Source organism: Eufriesea mexicana, unplaced genomic scaffold (genome assembly GCF_001483705.2).
Source record: "Eufriesea mexicana isolate 0111107269 unplaced genomic scaffold, ASM148370v2 scaffold474474835, whole genome shotgun sequence".
Lineage (NCBI taxonomy): Eukaryota > Metazoa > Arthropoda > Insecta > Hymenoptera > Apidae > Eufriesea > Eufriesea mexicana.
Genome location: NW_016907960.1, coordinates 271,414 through 292,561, shown reverse-complemented (window position 1 = coordinate 292,561; position 21,148 = coordinate 271,414). Strand labels below are relative to the sequence as shown.

The following is a 21,148-nucleotide window of genomic DNA, read 5'->3' as shown; positions in this document are numbered from 1 at the left end:
GTAGGTAGGGAGAGAAAAGAGGGGGCGGCGGGCAGCGAGGTGAAGAAAAGAGGAAGAGAAAAAAATAAAATGAGAAGATGGGGGAAGCGTGTGAGAGCAGAAAAGTTGTTTGTACGAGTCACCGAATATAAATACCAAAGTCGGGTCGAAAAGTCACCAGTAGAAGATCTGGCAGTGTATCGCGTCGATACGCGTCCACTTTTTATTTTTCCTCGATCATCTTCGCCCAGATCCGCGCGCATCTTCGCGAGGGTTTCGAAGATTCGCCAGTCGTTTTGCCGTCGCTGGTACCGCGTTTCCTCCATTCTCTACCGAGAAAACAGAGATCGAGATGTTCATGGTGGACGAGTACGTGAACGCGAGCATGGTGCAGTACCGCGACGCGCTGGACGTCATCGAGGAGTTCAAGAAAGAGATGTCCGAGATGAAGGGTAAGTGCATCGACGTCGGCTGTGGCCCTGGGAACGTGACGAAGAACCTGATTCTGCCGAAACTGTCGCCGGAAGCTGAGCTAGTCGGTAAGAGAACGGGGAGACGGTTGCTGGAAGGAACGTCATCGTTAGTAAATGTTTGCAGGGGTGGACATATCGAGACCGATGATCGATCACGCGAGACAGAAATACCTCGACGAGAAACGCCTGTCGTTCTTGCAGCTGGACATCGAGGCCTCGGCCCTGCCTAGCAAAGAATTGGCCCGGTATAGCAACGTACTGTCCTTCTACTGTCTCCACTGGTGCCAGAACTCTCGGTATACCGTGTCCCCACCTTTTGTCTCTCTCTCTATCTCTTTTCCCAATTTTTAGATATAGCGATTTAACCCTGTCGAATTTAGGAGAGCCTTCGAGAACGTTTACAAGCTGCTGCGACCCGGAGGAAAGGCGCTGGTTATGTTCCTCGCGTGGAACGACGGTTTCGACGCCTATGTCAGGGTCCACGAGAACCCCCGGTACAAAGCGTACATGGAGGTAACGCGACTGACGAGCGTTATTCGACGTTCGTTTGGCAAATGATCGATAAAAATCCGTGTTACTCACCGGTGTAACCTCGTTCCAGGACGCCGATCAGTTCGTGCCGTTCTTCCAGCGATGCAAGGACTCCCGGGCGGCCTTGAGGAAGATGCTGGACGACATAGGCTTCGAGATCCTACACTGCAGCAGGAGGGAAAAGAGCTTCGTTTACCAGAACATGGAAGCACTGAAAAGTACAGAATCGTATCGTAATTTATCGCATGGTCCGTTTCGCGTGCAGTTAAAAATGGCGCGTTTATGGGCAGATCGAGATCGGGAAACACGCGGGAGGAAATGTGGGTTGAAGACGGGTTGCGCGCTGTAAGGGTGGATCGATCATTGTTGCAGGTCATATAATTGCGGTTAATCCCTTCATCTCGCGGATCCCTGATCACCTCAAAGAGGAGTTCGAGGACGTGGTAGTGCGCGAAGTAGCGAGTCGGAAGATCTTGTTTCCTAACAAGAACGACAACGGTCAGCAAGAATACAGTATCTTGGATAGATATCACATTCTCGTGGCGTACGTGAAGAAGCCTTCCGGTACGTGCTGAGAAATCCATTACACGCGTCGTTTGACAACGTTCGCGGGAATGAATGCGAGCTCGTCGTTGTACTTGTTCTCGTTAATAAACGCACGTGAAACGTTCAAATTGCTTTATTTAATTTCTCTCCGCATCCACGATGCGTACTACTCTAAGTCTGTCGTTCGATGGCGCCCGACATAGGAGCATCAGGCGTAAACGACGAGTGGAAGAGGAAAGAAACGGTCGTGGCGTCGTTTCTACGACACTAAACTTTATTGTACACTATATCTTTGATTTTACAATACGGTACAGCCATTTATAGAATATCATTAAAACTCGTATATCGTCGTACAGGTATATAAGTGAGTTTCTTATCATTTTTTTTTTCTTTTTTTCTTCTTTTTTCTTTTTCTTTTTGTTATTTTACGGTGCTTACGGTATCCATACAGGCGATAACAATTTTACTAACGCTTCTCGCTAAAAAATACACCCAAGTTTATAAGTCGGTTGGAAACCGTCGACATCGATCGTCTCGGTACCCTGACGCTTGCTCGAAATTCCGTGCAATCGAATTACCATGCCGGAACCGGCGGCAACGCCAACGCGGCGAGAAACGATTTTCACTCGTTTCCCTCGTTTCGCCCAAGTTCGCACACTCGTCACGCGGATATCACGCGAATATCACGCGAATATCCCGCGCGCCGTCCCCCCGAGGGAGCAACGCGGATCAGCTGAGCGAGGAGCGTGGTACCGAAACGCTAAATGGAAGCAACTCGAGAATTCTAGCGCGTTTCCCGGAATCTTTTCCGCTTTCCCGTCACCGGCGCGAATCTATCGGACGTGGACGACCGCCACGTGGAAAGTTGCAGCGTGCAGCGCCTACGACGTTGTCCCTACATCGCGTATACAGCTAGAACACGGAACTACGGCTCAAGCGAGAAACAATGTAAATGCGTCGAAATCGAAAAATATGCCGAAATATAGGAAAACAGTCCAAAGGGGAACGATAATCGATGAGTCGCGGTGGCGATAGCGCGCGGCTCGACAGACAGGCGGAAGTAGTATACAGATGTGTAAAAACGGCTCAAAAAATTCTTATCGTTACGGAAGATCTGCGCGGACGCTCGTCGCGACGACAGGGTCGATCGGCGCGTGAACAGCTAGCGTGAAACGAGGTGGACCAGCTTCTTGCAAAGCGTGCGACGAACCCATAGATCGCGGGGACACGTCTGTAGAATTTAACAAAACGAACGCAACCCGTATACCGATAAATGAAGGAAAGAAGGTACCTATGCGTAGTTAGTCGCTTTCGAATTTTCCAATGATCACTTGTCGAAGCTACGAAGCAAATAGATTCGAACGAACAGATTACAAGTACCATTAAAGAAATTCAAGCAACGCGTATACCGATGAATGGCAGAAAGCAGCGAAGACGACATGGCTTCCTATATCTAAAGGTACCCTATGCATCGTGCCAAGTTTCGAATTTTCCAATAATCACTTGTCGAAGCTAAGAAGCACATAGGTTCACGAGACACGTTACAGGTACCATTAAAGAAATACAAGCAACGCGTATACCGATAAATAGCAGAAAGCAGCGAAGACGACATGGCTTCCCATATCTAAAGGTACCCTATGCATCGTGCCAAGTTTCGAATTTTCCAATGATCACTTGTCGAAGCTACGAAACATACAAATTCGAACGAACAGATTACAAGTACCATTAAAGAAATTCAAGCAACGTGTATACCGATAAATGACAGAAAACTGCAAAGACAACGTGGCTTCCCATGGCAGAAGGTACCCTATGCATCGTACCTAGTTTCGAATTTTCCAATGATCACTTGTCGAAGCTAAGAAGCACATAGGTTCACGAGACACGTTACAGGTACCATTAAAGAAATACAAGCAACGCGTATACCGATAAATGGCAGAAAGCAGCGAAGACAATATGGTTTCCCATGTCAAAAGGTACCTATGCCTCGTGGCTAGTTTCGAATTTTCCAATGACCATTTGTCGAAGCTACGAAGCATATAGGTTCAAGAAAACAAGTTACAGAACAACGCGTATACCGATGAATGACAGAAAGCAGCGAAAACAACATGGCCTCACATGTCATAAGGTATCAATGTGTCGTGGCTAGTTTCGAATTTTCTAATAATCATTTGTCGAAGCTACGAAGCATATAGATTCGAGAAAACAGATTACAGGTACCTTCAAAGAAGTTCAAACAACGCGTATACCGATGAATGGCAGAAAGCAGCGAAAATAACGTGGCCTCACATGTCATAAGGTATCAATGTGTCGTGGCTAGTTTCGAGTTTTCCAATGACCACTTGTCGAAGCTACGAAGCATATAGGTTCACGAGGCACGTTACAGATAGCATTAAACAAATACAAGCAATGCGTTTGTGCTCGTATGTGCGTACGTATACAATTGTGCGTCAAAGCGTCGGATGCGGAAGAATAGAGGAATGATCGAGACACGAGCAGATCGGACTCGATGCGGCTGAATTTCGTATCCGCGATGGACGATCGCGAATATTTCCTCGATCGATCTAGCGTCGTGACGACGAAGATCGTCGAGCTCCAGACGCCGGAAACCGATGAGGCAAGCGTCGTCGACCCGCGAGAGTTACTCGGCGTTCCCGCCGGTTTTCCGGAACTCCCGTAGACGAATCAAGATCTATCGTCTGCCGACGAACAGCTGCGTGTTAGTACATGCAACACGCGTACCGCGAAAACGCAGGTTTCCGTAAAGAAAATGAAATAGCCGCGTTAAATCAATTCGCGCGCGGCGCCGGTGCAAAGTGGCTTAAAATATGTATCGAGAGGAAATCTTGAGAACATTAGAACGAATAATCCTCCCCTGGCCGGTCTAATGTGGAAGCGACTCGTAAATTACGGTTAATGGGTACGCACGGTTTTGTACGGGCAATTAAGAATAACCGGAGAAGCACGGTGTGGTAGGTCGTGGTAGCTCGTGGACGAGCAAACAGCGAAACCCTTCATTTTCTACGTGTGTTGCGTGTGTCGGCCGACGAAAAGGAATCGAGCGTGGAAAGAGCATCGAGGGAAAACAAACTGCGCGCGACACACGAGCTGTCGTTCTAATTTGCGGAAGGAAAACGCGGTTATGATACGCGCCTCCACGCCGCAAACGGATCGAGCGTTATTAATCGTCCGTAAATATTCCGCGACGATCGATATACCGCTGCTTCTTACGCGATACGAAGGGAACAATAAATTTAGCTCGAATAGCTTTCGAGAGGATAGCGATAAACGAGAACGAACAGGCGGTTCGGGCGAAAAAAAAGATGGCGGAGATCGCGCGGCTCCGTGTCCCCGCGTCCAACTATGGAAAATCGTTCGCGATGTAATGCGCGGGGCAAGAATAAACCCGACGACACGCGTGATTGGCGGGATCGAAGAGTTACGCGCACGACAATAGCAAAACGTTCTCCGCTCGGTGAGCGAGAAAGGCGAGCGTGGAAAAGAGAAAAGAACCATCGAGAAGATCGTAAAAAGAGCGAACCGGTTCGATAGAGAACGATAAAAATTACATTGAACATCGAGGAATATTCGAAGCATCGAAGAATTGACAGATTTGACGATCCGAAAAGCATGGCTCTGTCGTGAGAGCTCTCGGATGCGGTCTAAAAGCGTGTCCCGTTCTCGCGTGCCCGTTCCTCTGCTCGTGTGTTCCTCCCCGCGTGTTCGCGGAAGGAACGTCGAGCGGACTACGAGGAACCGAGTCAGGTACGATGAATCGTTGTTTCGCGAGAAATTCTTTACGCGAGCCGAATAATCGCACGGTATCGTAGAAAATTTTGCGTGTCGTTCGTTTCGCGCGAGACGCTCGCCTGAACACGCATGCGCGGTGAGCGAGATTCCTGGGAAAAAAAACCGAACGTCCTTTCGGGAAAGCGAGCACGCGCATGCGCGGGATCACTTCGAAAGGAAGGCGAGCGACGCCGGACCGCCACGATCGTCGATAGGCCGTTTCAAAATAACCTACAACTCGCAATCGCGACGCGTACATGCGATCTGTACCCATTGTCGCGTCTCTTTTTCGCATCGATACGCCGGTAATAAAAGATGCGCGCAATTCGCACGAATCGCCACCGCTCGGTCAGCGCCGCGATCGTTCGCTTCGTCATGGGGGAACATACATGTTTATATACGTATTTCGATTTTGGCAAGCTCCGCGACACGCCGCCCATGGTACGACGTAGCAAATTTCGCGACTCCTTATCGTGCGGATTACGCGACCACGTGTCGCATACGAGTAACACAAAACTAACCTCGCATTTAACTCTATGAACAACGACTATGCTAGAACTGCCACCTTTTCGCTACTCTACCGTTAACAACATCAACAGCAACAACACATAATATATCAACATGAATATAATATCTGTCCTCGTAACCTAGTTCATTCTTATACTTATACGCATTAGGTACATGTGTAATATACATAATGTACGAGCGCGCATACGCTGGCACAAATAGCAAATACATTCGGGTGATTTTCGAAGAGACGCTCGGACTATTGCTCGCGCTCGTGCATGCATTATGCATATTACAGGAATATAGGAAGAGGACGAAACGGTGTTCGTCTCATGCGAATTACGCGATATAACTATATGGTATGGCGCGCGGAAAAAATATTCGAAGAAAATGCATCGCGCGAGCCCAATCTGACTCGTCTTCTTTTTTCTTTCTTTCATTTTTCCTGTCCTTCTATCCTATTTTCTTCTTTTTTTTTTTCATTTTTTCTTTTTTTTAAATTTTCTCGGACTTTCGCACGCCAGCTCGCGCCTCAAGAAAAAATCAGCCGAAAACGCGAGACCAGAGTATGTACCGCGAAACCATAATTACGAACAATCGAAACGCATTTTGCGCGACTGGATGACGCCGCCATACTTTTCTTCCGCCGATCCTGACGAAATCGCACGTGCAAGCGCATAACTGATCGTGGAACATCAAGTTCTCTTCGCAGTCCGATTATTCGCAAAACGTTTCGCTCTCGACTATACAAGCGTTTGAAGAAATTCACGCCTACGCATCGCCGCGATACCTGTGCGCATCTCTTGAAAATCTATCGAACATTGTGCTTTGCATCGAATCGCGAGAATCTGCCGGTAACCCCCTACCCATTCCCTACATCGTTGAACCCGTTTGGTATCGCAAGAATCAGCGATGCGAGAGGCGTGCATCGTTGCGACTAAACGATCGGAAAAACATCGACACACGTATAATGTGTATACGAACATTACATACATATGTATATATATTATAATATATATATATATAAACTTCCGATAATCTTGTACGACTTAGCATAATGTACTATTGATTTCTCTCGCGTTGAAACGCTTACGAGTAGTCGAGCAATGGCTACCGCTACTTAATTAAATTATACCCGCTTACACTTACATTATCTCATCTTTTAATAGATTATCACTGTTTTCCTCTCGAGTTAAATGTTCTCATCAATCGAGTCCACCGCAACGTACGTCTCTCTTTTCCTTCTCTTCTCATGGAAGATGGTAACTCGTGGAGAAATGCAATCACGATAAATCGGCGTAAACTTAAGGAAATGGTAACTCGTCGTGTACGATCGTTTCATCCGGATGGACGTCTAGAACTATATTTAAGCGGATACGCTTAACTACCTAACGCTAAACTGATCCCTTTCTGCCGGATACGTAACATATGCTAATACCCATTCTATAATAACAAAAATGCAGTGTTTTGTGCATAAATTAAACAGCCGGTTGCTACGATATTGCGAGAGGTTTAGGATGCATTCTCGCTACGCTTCTCGCAGGACCTTGCAATTTTCGCTTATCATCGCTTCGTTATCGCATATTCTTTCCCGATCGCCTAAACTAAACCGTACGAGTCGTTCGCGCGTACCTGCTAGCAGGAAAATTCTCTGCCTCGAGAAAACGATATATACTCGATCCGTGCATCGTTGCTTGCATTGACTCGTGTTACAATAAAATCATTTGGAAACAGCGTAGTATCAGCGTGGAAGATGTATAAAATCACCCGAAACGAACGTATAAATTAGAACGTAGAACTGCGCAATATGGTGGACGTTCAACCTTCTTGCGTGATATTTCGTGGTAAAAAAGGATAAAGAACGTCGAAATGAAACGAGCCTAAATGCCAACAAATTACGCGTTCGTTCCTTATGCAGGTTGACATCTTCACGGGACACATGGAACCTTGTGTACATCGTAGCATAAAAAGCGCCCCGTTAAATAAATAAAACAACGGTGGCAAAATTATCACGGATAGACGATAGTTTATCAACGATTCGGGATCGAGTTCAGTCTCCAAATCGAAGGGAATTGATCCAATCGGAACCCCTCGACGCAACGTAAATGACGACAGTGTTATAATAGCAAATGTACTCCATTTTCTTTCTTTCTTCTTTTCCCTTTTCTTTTTTCGCATCGGCAACAATTGCGCTCTACGTGCGTTCGCATGTATATAATGTACGTATGTTCTGTGTGTGTGTGTGTGTGTGTACGCGCGTGCGTGCGTGTGCGTGCGTGCGCGTGTACCATACACGCATGTCGAATGCGATGAGCACGAATCATCAATAAAACACGACGTTTTGTAAAAAGCTCGCGATTCGTGATACTTCCGACGTATCTCGGTGATTGTTTACGAAATAAATTAATGGGATGGATCACACGAGAAAGATTTACAATGCGCAAGTGTGTGACTTTTAATTCTAAATTTGTAATAACTATTAAGAATATATATATGTATATATATTAAGATATATGTGTATATATATAATATGTATGTGTAATATCGAGTTACTTAAAATAACATACAATTAGAAACAACAAGGACAATGTTACAACGTAACATTTTTGATTGTCTTCCTCGCTCCAATCGTTTCGCCACGGCCTCAAAATGGCCGCGGCATGAAATCGCGCGGTACAAAAACGCTAGAAACGTTCCCGTTAATAGTTATCTTCTTTTTTCTGCTTCATTTGTTTGTTTGTTTTTTTTTTGTTTTTTTTTGGAATTTTCTATATTTGCTTTCTTTATACAATACGATCTCTTTGTCATTCACGATACGGACTATTCAAAAAATGTCTTTATACGGAGTACTTTCAGTCAAAAATATATCAAATCACGCACACGCCCATCCGAATCGTAAACTTTACCGCGTCCCTTACCTCTAGGCCAAAGAGATTTCACTCTCCTTCATACATTTCCTGCCACGTCCCTTTTCGTCGTCGCATCTCGAATTCGGCAAAATCCTACCAATGTGCCGAACGTCAATTGTGCTTTTTCACGTTACAAAACAACCCGAGTATCCTGGAACGCGATTTAGCATCGACTTGTTAATTAAATAACATCTTATACATATAATAACAAGATTAAATAGTAGCACTTAGAAACATTATTCTTATTTAGAATCATGTACCTCTCCCACATAGTCGTATTCTTCGCTTTTCCGAAATTTCATCGACTTTTAAAACGGAACTTTTAAAACCTCGACACTGGCGGCGATGGTCTCGAGTGTAATGAGAAATAGTGCGTTTAATACTGTGCGTAAGTAACATCAAAAAGAAAAAGAAAAAAAAAAAAAAAGAAACGAAGAATGAACCTCAATTCCTACCCTTTCGAACGCAATATGCTCAATGCTACTTTCCGTGTTGAGATCAAAATGGCGTTCCCGCATGCGCAGAGAATCAATCGATTAAACAGTCGATCAACGTATATTACTAACCTTCCAAAAAAAAAAAGAAAAAAAAAAAAGAAAAACAGAGTCTTTGAGTAAATAGAAAATAGTCTTAACGCGTTACTCAACATCGAACTTTTCGTAATAGCTCATATGCGATGAGATTCACATATTCGAACGCACTTATCTGTAGTAATCGATTAAAACGATGCTTGTCAGATCATTAAATCGTTCTAAAAGAGATTCCTTGCACGCAAGACGTTTATCAAATGCTTTGTGGACAAAACGCTATGTAACAATTACCTCCTAACTTGATGGCGTTCTGCGTCAAAATCATACATCACTTCATAAATGCTGCATACCTTACAAAAGAGATATTTTTAGAAGTGAATAAAATTAGTTTAGCAAAACACAGGTAACTGCGTAAATTTCACGAACATCTTATCATCATGATCGTTACGCCGCCGCTGCGACCCCTTCTTATTATGGAGGAGCAACGCACAATCTGTTACTGTCAACTTTCCAAACGGATACATACTTCCAGCAAAAACAGTTTGTTGACATGTATTTGTGTATACTCCAACAAACTGTGTCACTATGAGACGTCGATATTAAATTATCGACTATTTCAGTCAATACGTATTTCCACTGAGTGATTCTGTCATACCACTTCCGCTGGATGGCGACAAAGGTAGCTCTCCACTGTCGTACTTACTACATCGACTGCTATACTCTGCGACTAAAGCTGTTTTAACCTGAAATATGAATAGAAACACAACTTAAATCATCCTACTATATAAATAAATTGATAATCCTAAAATAAACATGAAAGAACAAATATATACCTTTTTCCTTTCTGCTTCTAACCTTTGCCGAACTTCTTCATGCTGCCGTTCGAGCTCTGCTTTCTTTTTCTCGTAAATTTTTTTTAGTCGTGTGCGTTCGTTTACACCCTTTTCGACTGTAGACTTTGCAACTTCCCTCTTCATTCGATCTAACTCAGCTTTATCTTTATGTACCTTTGCTAACTGTTTTACCTGAAATTAAATACAAATTTTGATATCACAGCTACTATTTACAAAGAAAAGATGCATTTTATAGTAATAAATCAATATAAGTAACATGTACCTCTCCATGTCTCGTAGCTTGAAGTTTCCTCATAACATCGGCAGTTTCTCGCTCCAAAAGTACTTCTAACGTTTTCAACTGATTAGACTGAGAGGTTTTCATTACTTTCTCCACAGTCGCGAATAAATTTTCATAGTACTTTTCTTGAAGTTCCCGTTCCTGTTGTACATGAATTTTACATACAGCCAGTAAACGTTGTTCGCTCTGACTTCTAGGTAATCCTTTCGGTGCTCCACCATTTCCTTCGCGGTTTTCTATGTCTGTGCATTCCGACGTTTCTGCCAAAGGTAACGTACTTAACCCTACTTCGCTTGAAAAGCTACACAAGAAATATAAAAATATGTAAAAATGTTTATAGATGAACGGATGTTTAAATTAAAATCGATGACTCACATATTTCTACTTGACAATCGCTTTACAAGTTTCTGGCTGACATAAAACTTCGATTTCTGCTTTTCACCGTCAATAGACCCTTTCTGCGTTTGAGTTTGCATTTTTAATTTTTCTTTTTCGTGCTTTTTCCGCAATGATTCGAGTTTCTTCTCGAGCTCTATTTTCTTATCTCGAACAAGTTTGTTCTCCATTAATTTCTCTAAAGGTTCGGCCATTATTTCATCACCTACTGCAATATAAAAGAACTAATTATGCCATCCAAACAGAATGTAATAGGTAATCGATACTTACTACCGCTGACATTAACAGGACTTTTATTTGCGGAAGCATCAACGACTTGAACCGTAGAGGCTGGCGTACCATCCTCGTTATCTTGCGTATCGGGCGTGTTTAAACCAGCGATAGAGGGTCTACCATGAATATTTGTAGTTGCTGGAGCAAGTGTTGGTAATTCACCCACGGATTGCAGTCGTTTCGTTTTGATGATTTCCTCCTGAGACAAAATATTTAAACGTAAATATAAAATAGCGTATATCGGTCGAAATTCTTTGACCGATAAACTTACAGTTGGCTTAGAAGAACTTGCTCCTTCACCAACTTTGGGTTTATCCTAGAAAATGTTAGTATATATTTGTTAGTATTAACGAGTTAGTAATAAATAAATTCTTCACGTATCAAACCTTACATCAATTTCCTCTGATAGATCTTCGGAACAATCCGTAAGAACGGATAATTGCTTTTCCCTTTTCTCTGTTTCACTTTGATATTTAATTGGATTTGCCAAAGCTTCAGCAAGCTCGCTCAGACCATCTGGGACGTAATCCTTCACAATTACGTGTAAAAATAAACTTGCTAACGACAATGGTTGCCCGCCATCTGTTCTAAGAGCAACATGTCGATAGCCTGGACATAATCCAACTACAGGTAACACTCTATGACCAATTAAACGACCTGAATCCTCGTATGCAGCAATCCTAATTGAAGCAAGTTCGGGCAAAACAACCTTCTTAAATATAAAAGGTTCTTCGTCATAAACAGGATTGATCCCGTTGTTTGGAACAATTTTCGTGCGAAATTTCTTTCTCACTGTATCTGCTGGTAAACCATACATATCCACCTCCACATAAGTGCCGACTCTTTTGTCTGTTAAAAACTGAGCTGATATTACATGTATATGAACCGTTCCTGCTATAATACCATCTACAGTTGATTCTGCAAAAGGATCTAATCGTTGATCTTTTCGTCTCATAAACTCCGGCTTCAAGAGATAACCACAACGCTGATTGTATTCAAAAATTCCCAAGTTTAGTTGCATTGCAAGATCAAGTGTTTGATAATTTAATGCTACTAGTTGACAACCCGCGTTCCAAAACACTTGAGGCATAAAATTGCTAGAATCGAAACGTGTTCCTGCTGGATATACTCTTGATAATTGATGCTTATTATAATTTACAAATTCTAATGGTCTTTCTTTTAAAAGCGTCGTAGCTTGTTTTTCGTCGAATGATGACATCTCATACATGCGATTTTTTTCTGTAACAATTGATTGAAGAATTTTAATATCACAATACAAGTATGGAAGAAGAAGAAAAAAACAAAATAATTTGGTAGTTCGTATCGTAATACATATGAACGTACTTTCAGCCGATTCAAAACTGTTAAAATGAACAGGCTGTACATAATTAACTAAGGCTGAAATTTCCGCTCCAGCTTCCGTTTCTTTGGTGCTAGATGCTACTTTATCAGGTGCAGGTACCTTATCACCTATCCTCAACTTTATATCCTCCACATTTGATTCATCCTCCTCTGTACTAGATTCCTCTTCTTCTTCTGAAAAAAAAAGAAAGAAAATAAAGTAAATTTTTCCACTATTCTGCCTAAATGTTCAACGATATATTTGTCATTGAGTGCTGACCTTCGTCATCCTGAGTACTATCCTTACTGCCTTGTCTTTGCTGTAGCAATGGAGGATGCGAAATATCTCCATTTCCAACCTGTTGATCATTATTATCATTTGTTTCAACTTGAAGAACAACATCTGGCGGCGGGCCATTCTCTCCCTCCGCAATTTGATTCGTTACTCCATTATCTTCGTTTTCTTGAACTCCTTCTTCAGACTCTATAGCTGGTGTCTGTTGCTTCTTTTTATGTTTTTTATGGTGGTGATGATGCTTTTTTTTATTTTTAATTATAATCTTACGTTTTAATAAAGATGGAGGTGGTAACTCTTGACCTGGTTCCAACTAAATACTACTTATTAAAAAAACGCAAATAGAAAAAAAAATACCACTGAAATTACAAATATATCAAAAATACCTTGTGAGATTCAAGTGGTGCATCTAGCAACATTTCTCCGAATAACTCTCTACAATACTGAGCTATCTTAGCTTGCTGCCTTGGATTACAATGATTTTCAAAGCTAAGGATAACAGGATATTCTGAAGTTTTGAAAGCACTTTCAGCAATTGCCTCAATTACATCTCGTGCATATATTTCAGGTACAAATGTATATCTATAAAATATTTTTAAAGAAGTATATAATATGTAATTTTTATTATTTCGTTGTAAAATAAAAATACCCATGAACAATGACAGGTTCATCAAATTTTCCGTTCCAAAAGTCCAATTCTACACATCGACAACCAGCAAGCAGACACTGACGATATATTTCAACGGAACTTTTTCCGGTAAGTTGATGTCCTACAAGCGTATTTAAAATATATAAAACCTTATATATTTGCATAATCGATTATGAATAGAAATCAAGAAAGTAATATACCTGTTAAGTATGTATTGTGACTAGAATTTATAAAGTAATGCGCAAGCGGCTGGTCCATATCGTCCGATAATTCAAGTTTCGATAAAGCTACAATTGGATTATCTTCGCTCATCAAGTACCTTAAGAACCCATCGAAACTCAACTGACCCCGATCAGCATTACTTTCATTTGGTTCGTATTGACTTATTATGTCTTTTGCTCTCGCCTCATTTGCATAAGGATACAATATCTCGTTTAAACGCGGATCTCTTTGAGTTTTATTCAAAAAATCAACAAATTGTGTGACAGACATTAGCCTACGCTTATTATTGCCTACGATGCGTTCGAAAACTTTTTCAACGTCCGATCGTTGAGTAAGAGACTTATAAAAGTTGAAAAAATCTTCAAATTGAAATTTTTGTAATGATATTACATCATTCTAAAAATGAAAGGAATGCAATTTTTAATGTCAAGGAAATCATGTTTACATTAAAATCAGATATTACACTCACTTTTCCAGATGGAAGACTGGAAATATCAAGTGCTTTTTCGACACGTTTACGATCTTCTCTGTTTTGCGTAAACATTTTTATTATGCTGAAATCACAATGTATAAAGTATGCACATTTATATATAAATATGTGCGTGTAATATATATATTACATAATATATAAACATAGATTTAGTTTAATAAGCGCAAATATATAAACAGTGCTCACTTCTTTACGGGGATATTTCCTGATTTATCAGCTGCAAGTGTAAGTTTGGTATGTGCTTTTTGCAAAAACATAGTTGTGCTGATATTTAATAGAGATAAATTATATGCAAGCTGAAAAATTTGCTCTGTCCAATGTTGTGCAACTTCTGCACGTGTTGTACAGAAGTTAATGAAATTCATATTGACAAAATCAGATCCATAACAAATTGTTACTGTCTTTTCCTCTAAAGAATCTTGAGAGCCCATTGTCACAAGATATCTCAATTTGGGATCCTGAAAATCATTTCTTTATTCAGGCAAGTTCTAACAAAACAAACAATTTTGACGTTTCAATGCAATGACCTTAACAAAATCTATTCATATGGAATAAACTTATACACGGTAATAACAATAGCTTACATTACAATAAGCTGTCAGTACAAACTGAAACTACATACAATGCCACTTTACTAAATGTTCATTGATTTATAGGAAAATGGAGTAGATAAGAACTGCTCTTCTTCCTATACTAAGAATATTGCCATTGTGTACAAAGATAGGTGTGACTGAAAAAAATGAACTACATTGAGGACAGAAAGTAGGTAATATTCTATTTATAGATTTGTCAATAATTATGTAGTGGTGCTGTGCGTCATTAGCAACCACGCAAAAGCATGATATAATTATAGAAAGGCAAGACAGCTTCATTTCCAAATATTTATGCTTAATGCACGCTAATATATAGAACAAACGAAACATTTAACTAACTTTAGGCTTAACTTTGATGTAATTAATCATAAATTAACTTATCTAAATTTACGTATAAAAACTAAAATACGTTGAATCTATTAATGAAGAAAAGAAAATAAATTAAAACAGACAGTTTAATACCTTAGGTACTTTAGCATGTTTTCCAGTTCTAGTATCTCTTATTACAGCAATATCCAACATTTCCATTTCATTATGTTGATCCACCCAATGCAGATAGAATCCAAACTTGTCTACCCTCAATGTTACTGGAGTTACTATACCAGAATCCTGCATAGAAATATAAATAAAACTAATTGTCATGCATAAAATAGCATAATTTGTCAATTAAAATTTAATCATACCATCTAAAATCTACTATAATTTGATATATAACTCATACCTCGTCCCATTTGATGAATTTTTCTCCATCCTGTAATTGTTGAGACACCTCAATGGGTCTAAATTGCAAGACACTACCTGTTGTCTTGTTACCCGCCATCCTGCCTGAAGGATACTGCGAGTAGTTTGATATAAAGACAGTATTAATTCCTAGCACAAATGCACTAATAAAGGAGCAAGCGATGCAGACTGATTATGCCAATGGCAACAATAACAAGCACAAAGACGTTGATAACCACAATGACAATGATTAATAAAAAACAGAACGATGACGACGTCGACGACGGCAATGGCACCAGCAACGACTACGACGACAACGAAGACGACAAGGACGGCGACGGCGACGGCGACGGCGACGGTGACGGTGACGATAACGGCAACGACGACGACGACGATGGCAACGGTAACAACGACGACAACGACGGCGACGGCGACGGCGACGACGACGGCGACGACGACGACGACGACGACGACGACGACGATGACGACGACGACGACGACGACGACGACGACGACGACGACGACGACAACGACGGTGACGGTGACGGTGACGGCGACGGCGACGGCGGCGACGACGACGACGACGACGACGATGACGGTGACGGTGACGGTGACGGCAACGTAAGCCTCATCGAGAATTTCTTATGCATTAGACGCACCTCGTGAACCACCTTACCTTGACAGGTGCCGTTGTTTGATCATCCGTAATGAAAGATGCGACCGTATTTCGACGACGACGTCGTCGTCGTCGTCGTCGTCGCAAAATTTTGACTGGTACCGTCTTGCGAATATCGATAACAGATTCGTAGAGTCTTTGGTGAACATCGACGTCAGCCCCGGTTAATTAAATGTTTTGAAGGAAAAACAAATCTCGAAATTACTAAATCACTGTCTAGTATCTCAATTGAAATGAAAAGGATAGTTTAACACATATGCTTCACGGTAAAAGAAACTTATAATTGATATGCACCGCGAAAGTTTTCGTACTTCTGTGCACTCACGCACTCACTTGGTCCAGAAGAACATTCTTCCGCGCGCCGTACCGAAGATGTTCCGAGTAAATCCCAGCACCGCCACCCGTCACCCGTCATCCGTCACCCGTTATCCTCGTCGCCAGGAGGCGCTCAAACTGTTTCACAAACCACCAGATTATACGAGAACGCATTACACGTGCGCCTATCGCGCTCAAATTGATTTTAACGCGAACCGTGATATTCAATAACCTACTACTTGCGGTTTTTTTAATGCTATTTTGATGTCGTGATTTTCCACAAATACTTTTTTCTTTTAATTGATTATTATATATTATAGCCGTGACCTTTCTTCTTTTAAACGACATACGTATTTAGTTCGAACGTAATTCAAAGATTTCGGCAAACTTTGTTGCTAATTCTGGTCTTGCCTAAAAATAAATATATGCCCTCCATATAGAAAAAAGCTAATCAGCTGCACCAAGTTCATTAAATCGATCTAATCTTATGCCGCAAGCAGTAAAGCCGATTCAATTTAATTTAACGAGTCGGTGGATAAACGAGTCATTAAGTCTTTTATTACATTTTAATGACATTAGAATATTCAAACTATTAATTAAAAAGTAAATTTCAAAGACTATATATACATTTATTTGATATATATAACAAGCTGTTTTATTTAGAATTCCTACTTTGTTTGAGTTTTAATAATTACAAAATTAAAATGTTTCTCTTCTATATATAGTTACAATTGAATTGAAATAGAAACTTGTACAATTTTATGGAAGTTTTATATTCAACGAATTTCAGTCATTAAAAATACAGTACTAGTTAAGGATAATTGTAACAATAAAGTATATGACTTTTATACATGTTAACAACATTTCATTTGGTATTTATAATATAAAAATAAATAAATGGTTAAGTATGACTGAAATAAAAGACAAGGATATATAAAAGTTTAAATATTATCGATGCTATTAATTTGTATTTAATAATCCAACTTCATTTCTCTTGAGCGGATCTCCTTTTAATAATGCAATAATCATGCTGAAAAATATACATAAGAAATGATAATAAATATTGACTTAATATTAATGATGATTAATGCAATATCTAAAATATACATACCAGTAAAGATAAATAAAAAAGAAAATTAGATAATATCCAAGATAGATCATACAATCTCTAATATGCCTTTTTAATTGTCCACGATTATGAATTTCTGTAGGGTCATAAACTCCCATATTACCACTGGGTACTCCAAAGTATTCACACATTAACCATACTGTCATAGGTAAATTTACCAAACATAATATCAATTCCCCATGTATTAATAATAAAAATTCCAAAAATGAATGTGCTACAAGCTTTGGTACTATCCACTAAAACATATTGTTATAAAAAATTAATTTTACTATATTTATATTAATCAATAGTTGTAATAAAAATACTATGTAATTACCATGTTTAACTTCGAACAACATTCTTGAGCATTCAAATAGTCACATTCTAAATCTGATAGAGTGACCACCTGTATGGATATTATATCTTTAAGATAAGGAATCTAACAGAATGATTTTCATTGACAAAAATTACTTTAAAAATATTTAAAATCAAATCTGGCGCCATTACACCTACTTCAATACCATACAAAACAAATATCATAAAAATCCCTAGGTACATATTTTCAATAAATTATATGTAAAATTTTATGATTGATTAATAATACTATGTGCATAACAAAAAATAAAAACAGCAACTTCTTGTTGAACAATAAAGTATAAAAAGGATACAAAATATACTAAAAGGAAAAGTACTGAACCGGTATTGATTAAGGCTATTATGAACAGAAAAGGTTCCGACATCATTCTAATGATGTTAATATAAATAGACGTTAGATAGCATTAGGATCAAATCTGATGATTCATGTGTGCTTTTCTTAGAAGTATAATCACTATAATGCTTTTCACGTGCAAAGTTCAATAAACCTAACCGAAAACTGAAATGACCGATTGTCAAAATCGACAAAATGAACAACTCACGGTACTACCAACCATCGAAAGTCTTTTCCAAATTACGAAATAGTGAAATAATAGTCGTTTCAAACCAATATCTCTAGCTATTGATAACAATGAAATGGAATTCTCTAAATGCCAGAACAGAAATCTAATAATTTGTTCTCATCACAAATTATCAAAAATTATAATTATAATATTTTGAATACGTTGTTTCCGTATTTCAATTTTATAATTCATAATGTTTTGCGAAACAGTGAAAAATGTTATACATTTCATTGTAATTATTTATGTAATTTAAAGTAAATAACTTTCTAATATTTAATGAATAATATTTTGTTTTAATTAAATACATTAGCAATTGGAATTTTATTCTGTGATAAATCAGTAACATTAGATACAATATAAAGATTGAAGAGGTCTCTGGAGTTCTTAAACTGCACTTTAGATAATTCACTAGATGTTATATCTGTAAAATATCATGTCTGCGTTTATGCGGCTAATCGATATTATAAAAGAATGAAATGTAAACGTTACAATACTGCAAATATGTACGAGTTATTTATTTAATAAATTGAGCTGTGTATTTTATAAATAAATATTAATAAACAATTTATATGACCCTCCATAAAAACATTACAAAATAAAAGGTAAACATGCTTGTTTTTATGGGCAGATTTTAAAACATACACATACGGTATGAATTATAAAATTATAATTACAGGAATGTTTCGTGACGCTCCGAAAATTATTATAGAAGATGGATCTTCGCCATCTGCTTCTTATGTTATGTATATTAGAATGGAAGATTTACTAGAAAAATTAAAACTATTGCATTATGATACTCAACTTTTGCCAGAATTTAAAATAAAAGCTATAAATAGGTAGTTATAATTATGGACAAATATTTTAATTTTGTATTGCATGAATTGATAAAAGAAACATATGCTAATTGAAAATATAGGAATTACTTTGTAACGCAAACAAATCCAGGAGAACAATTTTATACATTCACTTCTTTAGCTGCATGGTTAATTAGAAAAGCAGGTGGAAACTTTGAAGCTCCACAAGAATCGGATGATCCTAATGCTACAATAGCTTTAATATTGGACCACTTAAGAGGTACCAATGTACCAATAGAATTTCCACCTAATAAACTTAAACAAGGAAGTGGTGAACATGCTATTTATGTTTTGGATAATTTAGCAGATGAGGCATTGAAGGCACAAAAATTTCAATGGAAGAAGTAAATTTTTAAAATACATTTGTTAAAGATATATATGTATATATATAAGTATGATCATGTATTATATAGGTAAACATTTTTAGAGTAGAAATATCACCTGATGAACCAAATAATGAACCAGATATAGAAGATGATGATGCAGAATTAATTTTAGAAAAAGTAGAGGAGGAAATGATGGCTGAATATGATGATGAAGATGAAGATATTTTACATGTTGATGATATTACAAAACTATATGGACAAAATTTTGTAAGCATGATGATTAATATGCTTATAGAAAACATATATTTTAATTTTGTTATAATTTTGTTTAGAAAGAAGCACAAAAACCTGATGATATATTAGAATCTAAAACAAACAGAGAAGAGTGGCAATTAGAATTGGAAAGAGTTTTACCTCAACTCAAAGTAACTGTAAAGACAGGTACAGAATGTTTAATGAAAATTGAAGATGCAAAACTGTAAGAAAGAAATTTATTTTAGATTCGAGAGATTGGAGATCACATATAGAGCAAATGAAACAGTTACGTACAAACATAGCAACAAATTTAACTGGAACAAAAAATCAACTAGATAAATTACATACTGATATAATTAATACTTTAGATAAAGTAAAAACAAGAGAATCCTATTTAAATAGGCAACTTGAACCTAGTTTAAAGGAATACCAAATGCTTCAGGATGAATTGTCAAAAATTAAAGAACAGTATCGAGATGTTAGTGGAGGTGTAACAGAAAGAACAAGAATTTTTAACAAATTATCAGAAGAATTAGAGCATATAAAAAAAGAAATGGATGAACGAGGATCAAGTATGACAGATGGAAGTAAGTATGTTACAAATTATTCTATATTATTACATAAGTAATATGATCATCTATATTCTTTTTAGCGCCACTAATAAATATAAAAAAGACAATTACTAAAATGAAAAATGAAATTTCCGAAATGAATGTCCGAATTGGCGTTTTAGAATACAGTTTAATGTGTGCAAGAATACGAGATCGTACACAGTTACAGGAAGATATGAATAATCCAAACAACATCGCGATAACTTGAGTTATTAGATAACATGTTAATGACATAAGTCATCGTTACCATCTGTATCGCAAAATTAAACAATTAGCATTATTACAAATAACTATTTTTAGTAAAACCTATCAGTATTGATTTTCGTTAGTCTACTTAAACAGACAATAGATAATTAGTTTGAATTATTACTGATGGGGATCTAAACTCAGTGAGGGACCAAAACATCGTTTATCTCACATCGCATTTGTAAAATTTGTATGCACCGAGTATTTAATTTGTAAAGACTGATTATTCAGTGATGTAATGTTTTTCACAATAAGATTATACTAAATAAAGTTGTATTATAATTTAAAAAATCTTCGTAATATTCCCTTACTTTCATCAATACTTTCGAAAGGTATAATTTATACAATATAATTCGAAATAAAGTGATTTCTTTTGATACATGAATTGAAATCGTGACCATGAAAATTATGACCAATAAATTGTTGATTGGTCGAAACTGATGAA

General features: G+C 38.4%; 4 protein-coding genes across 4 annotated transcripts; 2 read left to right on the top strand and 2 right to left on the bottom strand.

The window, feature by feature from the left end:
• The first annotated feature begins 331 nt into the window (after nucleotides 1–331).
• Nucleotides 332–1,558, top strand: jhamt (juvenile hormone acid methyltransferase). The gene is made up of 5 exons (XM_017900430.1): nucleotides 332–518; nucleotides 577–748; nucleotides 833–965; nucleotides 1,054–1,201; nucleotides 1,356–1,558. The coding sequence occupies exons 1-5, from the start codon at nucleotides 332–334 to the stop codon at nucleotides 1,556–1,558; spliced, it is 843 nt and encodes a 280-aa protein (XP_017755919.1).
• Nucleotides 1,559–6,941: 5,383 nt separating this feature from the next.
• On the bottom strand, nucleotides 6,942–15,489 carry Plc21C (Phospholipase C at 21C). The gene is made up of 17 exons (XM_017901032.1): nucleotides 15,376–15,489; nucleotides 15,117–15,263; nucleotides 14,248–14,519; nucleotides 14,041–14,125; nucleotides 13,550–13,967; nucleotides 13,350–13,470; nucleotides 13,087–13,282; nucleotides 12,686–13,013; nucleotides 12,409–12,600; nucleotides 11,456–12,303; nucleotides 11,336–11,380; nucleotides 11,062–11,263; nucleotides 10,771–10,999; nucleotides 10,378–10,696; nucleotides 10,095–10,286; nucleotides 9,553–10,004; nucleotides 6,942–8,882 (listed from the first exon to the last, which is right to left on the bottom strand). The coding sequence occupies exons 1-16, from the start codon at nucleotides 15,472–15,474 to the stop codon at nucleotides 9,882–9,884; spliced, it is 3,816 nt and encodes a 1,271-aa protein (XP_017756521.1). The 5' UTR covers nucleotides 15,475–15,489; the 3' UTR covers nucleotides 6,942–8,882; nucleotides 9,553–9,881.
• Nucleotides 15,490–17,325: 1,836 nt separating this feature from the next.
• On the bottom strand, nucleotides 17,326–18,268 carry cnir (cornichon-like protein). Its single transcript, XM_017900751.1, has 4 exons — nucleotides 18,142–18,268; nucleotides 17,811–17,879; nucleotides 17,477–17,730; nucleotides 17,326–17,395 (listed from the first exon to the last, which is right to left on the bottom strand). Exons 1-4 carry the CDS (start codon nucleotides 18,214–18,216, stop codon nucleotides 17,326–17,328), a joined length of 468 nt encoding a protein of 155 aa, XP_017756240.1. The 5' UTR covers nucleotides 18,217–18,268.
• A 705-nt stretch (nucleotides 18,269–18,973) lies between these two features.
• On the top strand, nucleotides 18,974–20,890 carry IFT57 (intraflagellar transport 57). The gene is made up of 7 exons (XM_017900726.1): nucleotides 18,974–19,013; nucleotides 19,088–19,247; nucleotides 19,328–19,609; nucleotides 19,693–19,858; nucleotides 19,924–20,032; nucleotides 20,092–20,433; nucleotides 20,499–20,890. The coding sequence occupies exons 2-7, from the start codon at nucleotides 19,090–19,092 to the stop codon at nucleotides 20,663–20,665; spliced, it is 1,224 nt and encodes a 407-aa protein (XP_017756215.1). The 5' UTR covers nucleotides 18,974–19,013; nucleotides 19,088–19,089; the 3' UTR covers nucleotides 20,666–20,890.
• The last annotated feature ends 258 nt before the right edge of the window (nucleotides 20,891–21,148 follow it).

Excerpts from the sequence above, each read along its gene's own strand:
- cnir (XM_017900751.1), bottom strand. The coding sequence starts at position 18,216 with ATGATGTCGGAACCTTTTCTGTTCATAATAGCCTTAATCAATACCGGT. Across the intron at positions 17,731-17,810 it reads GTTGTTCGAAGTTAAACATG|TGGATAGTACCAAAGCTTGT; the intron begins GTAATTACATAG and ends AATATGTTTTAG. Across the intron at positions 17,396-17,476 it reads TTTTTTATTTATCTTTACTG|CATGATTATTGCATTATTAA; the intron begins GTATGTATATTT and ends TATATTTTTCAG.
- jhamt (XM_017900430.1), top strand. The coding sequence starts at position 332 with ATGTTCATGGTGGACGAGTACGTGAACGCGAGCATGGTGCAGTACCGC. Across the intron at positions 749-832 it reads CACTGGTGCCAGAACTCTCG|GAGAGCCTTCGAGAACGTTT; the intron begins GTATACCGTGTC and ends TGTCGAATTTAG. Across the intron at positions 966-1,053 it reads GGTACAAAGCGTACATGGAG|GACGCCGATCAGTTCGTGCC; the intron begins GTAACGCGACTG and ends ACCTCGTTCCAG.
- Plc21C (XM_017901032.1), bottom strand. The coding sequence starts at position 15,474 with ATGGCGGGTAACAAGACAACAGGTAGTGTCTTGCAATTTAGACCCATT. Across the intron at positions 14,520-15,116 it reads AACATGCTAAAGTACCTAAG|GATCCCAAATTGAGATATCT; the intron begins GTATTAAACTGT and ends AATGATTTTCAG. Across the intron at positions 10,287-10,377 it reads AAGCTACGAGACATGGAGAG|GTAAAACAGTTAGCAAAGGT; the intron begins GTACATGTTACT and ends ATTTAATTTCAG.
- IFT57 (XM_017900726.1), top strand. The coding sequence starts at position 19,090 with ATGTTTCGTGACGCTCCGAAAATTATTATAGAAGATGGATCTTCGCCA. Across the intron at positions 19,610-19,692 it reads CAAAAATTTCAATGGAAGAA|AGTAGAAATATCACCTGATG; the intron begins GTAAATTTTTAA and ends AAACATTTTTAG. Across the intron at positions 20,434-20,498 it reads ATCAAGTATGACAGATGGAA|CGCCACTAATAAATATAAAA; the intron begins GTAAGTATGTTA and ends TATTCTTTTTAG.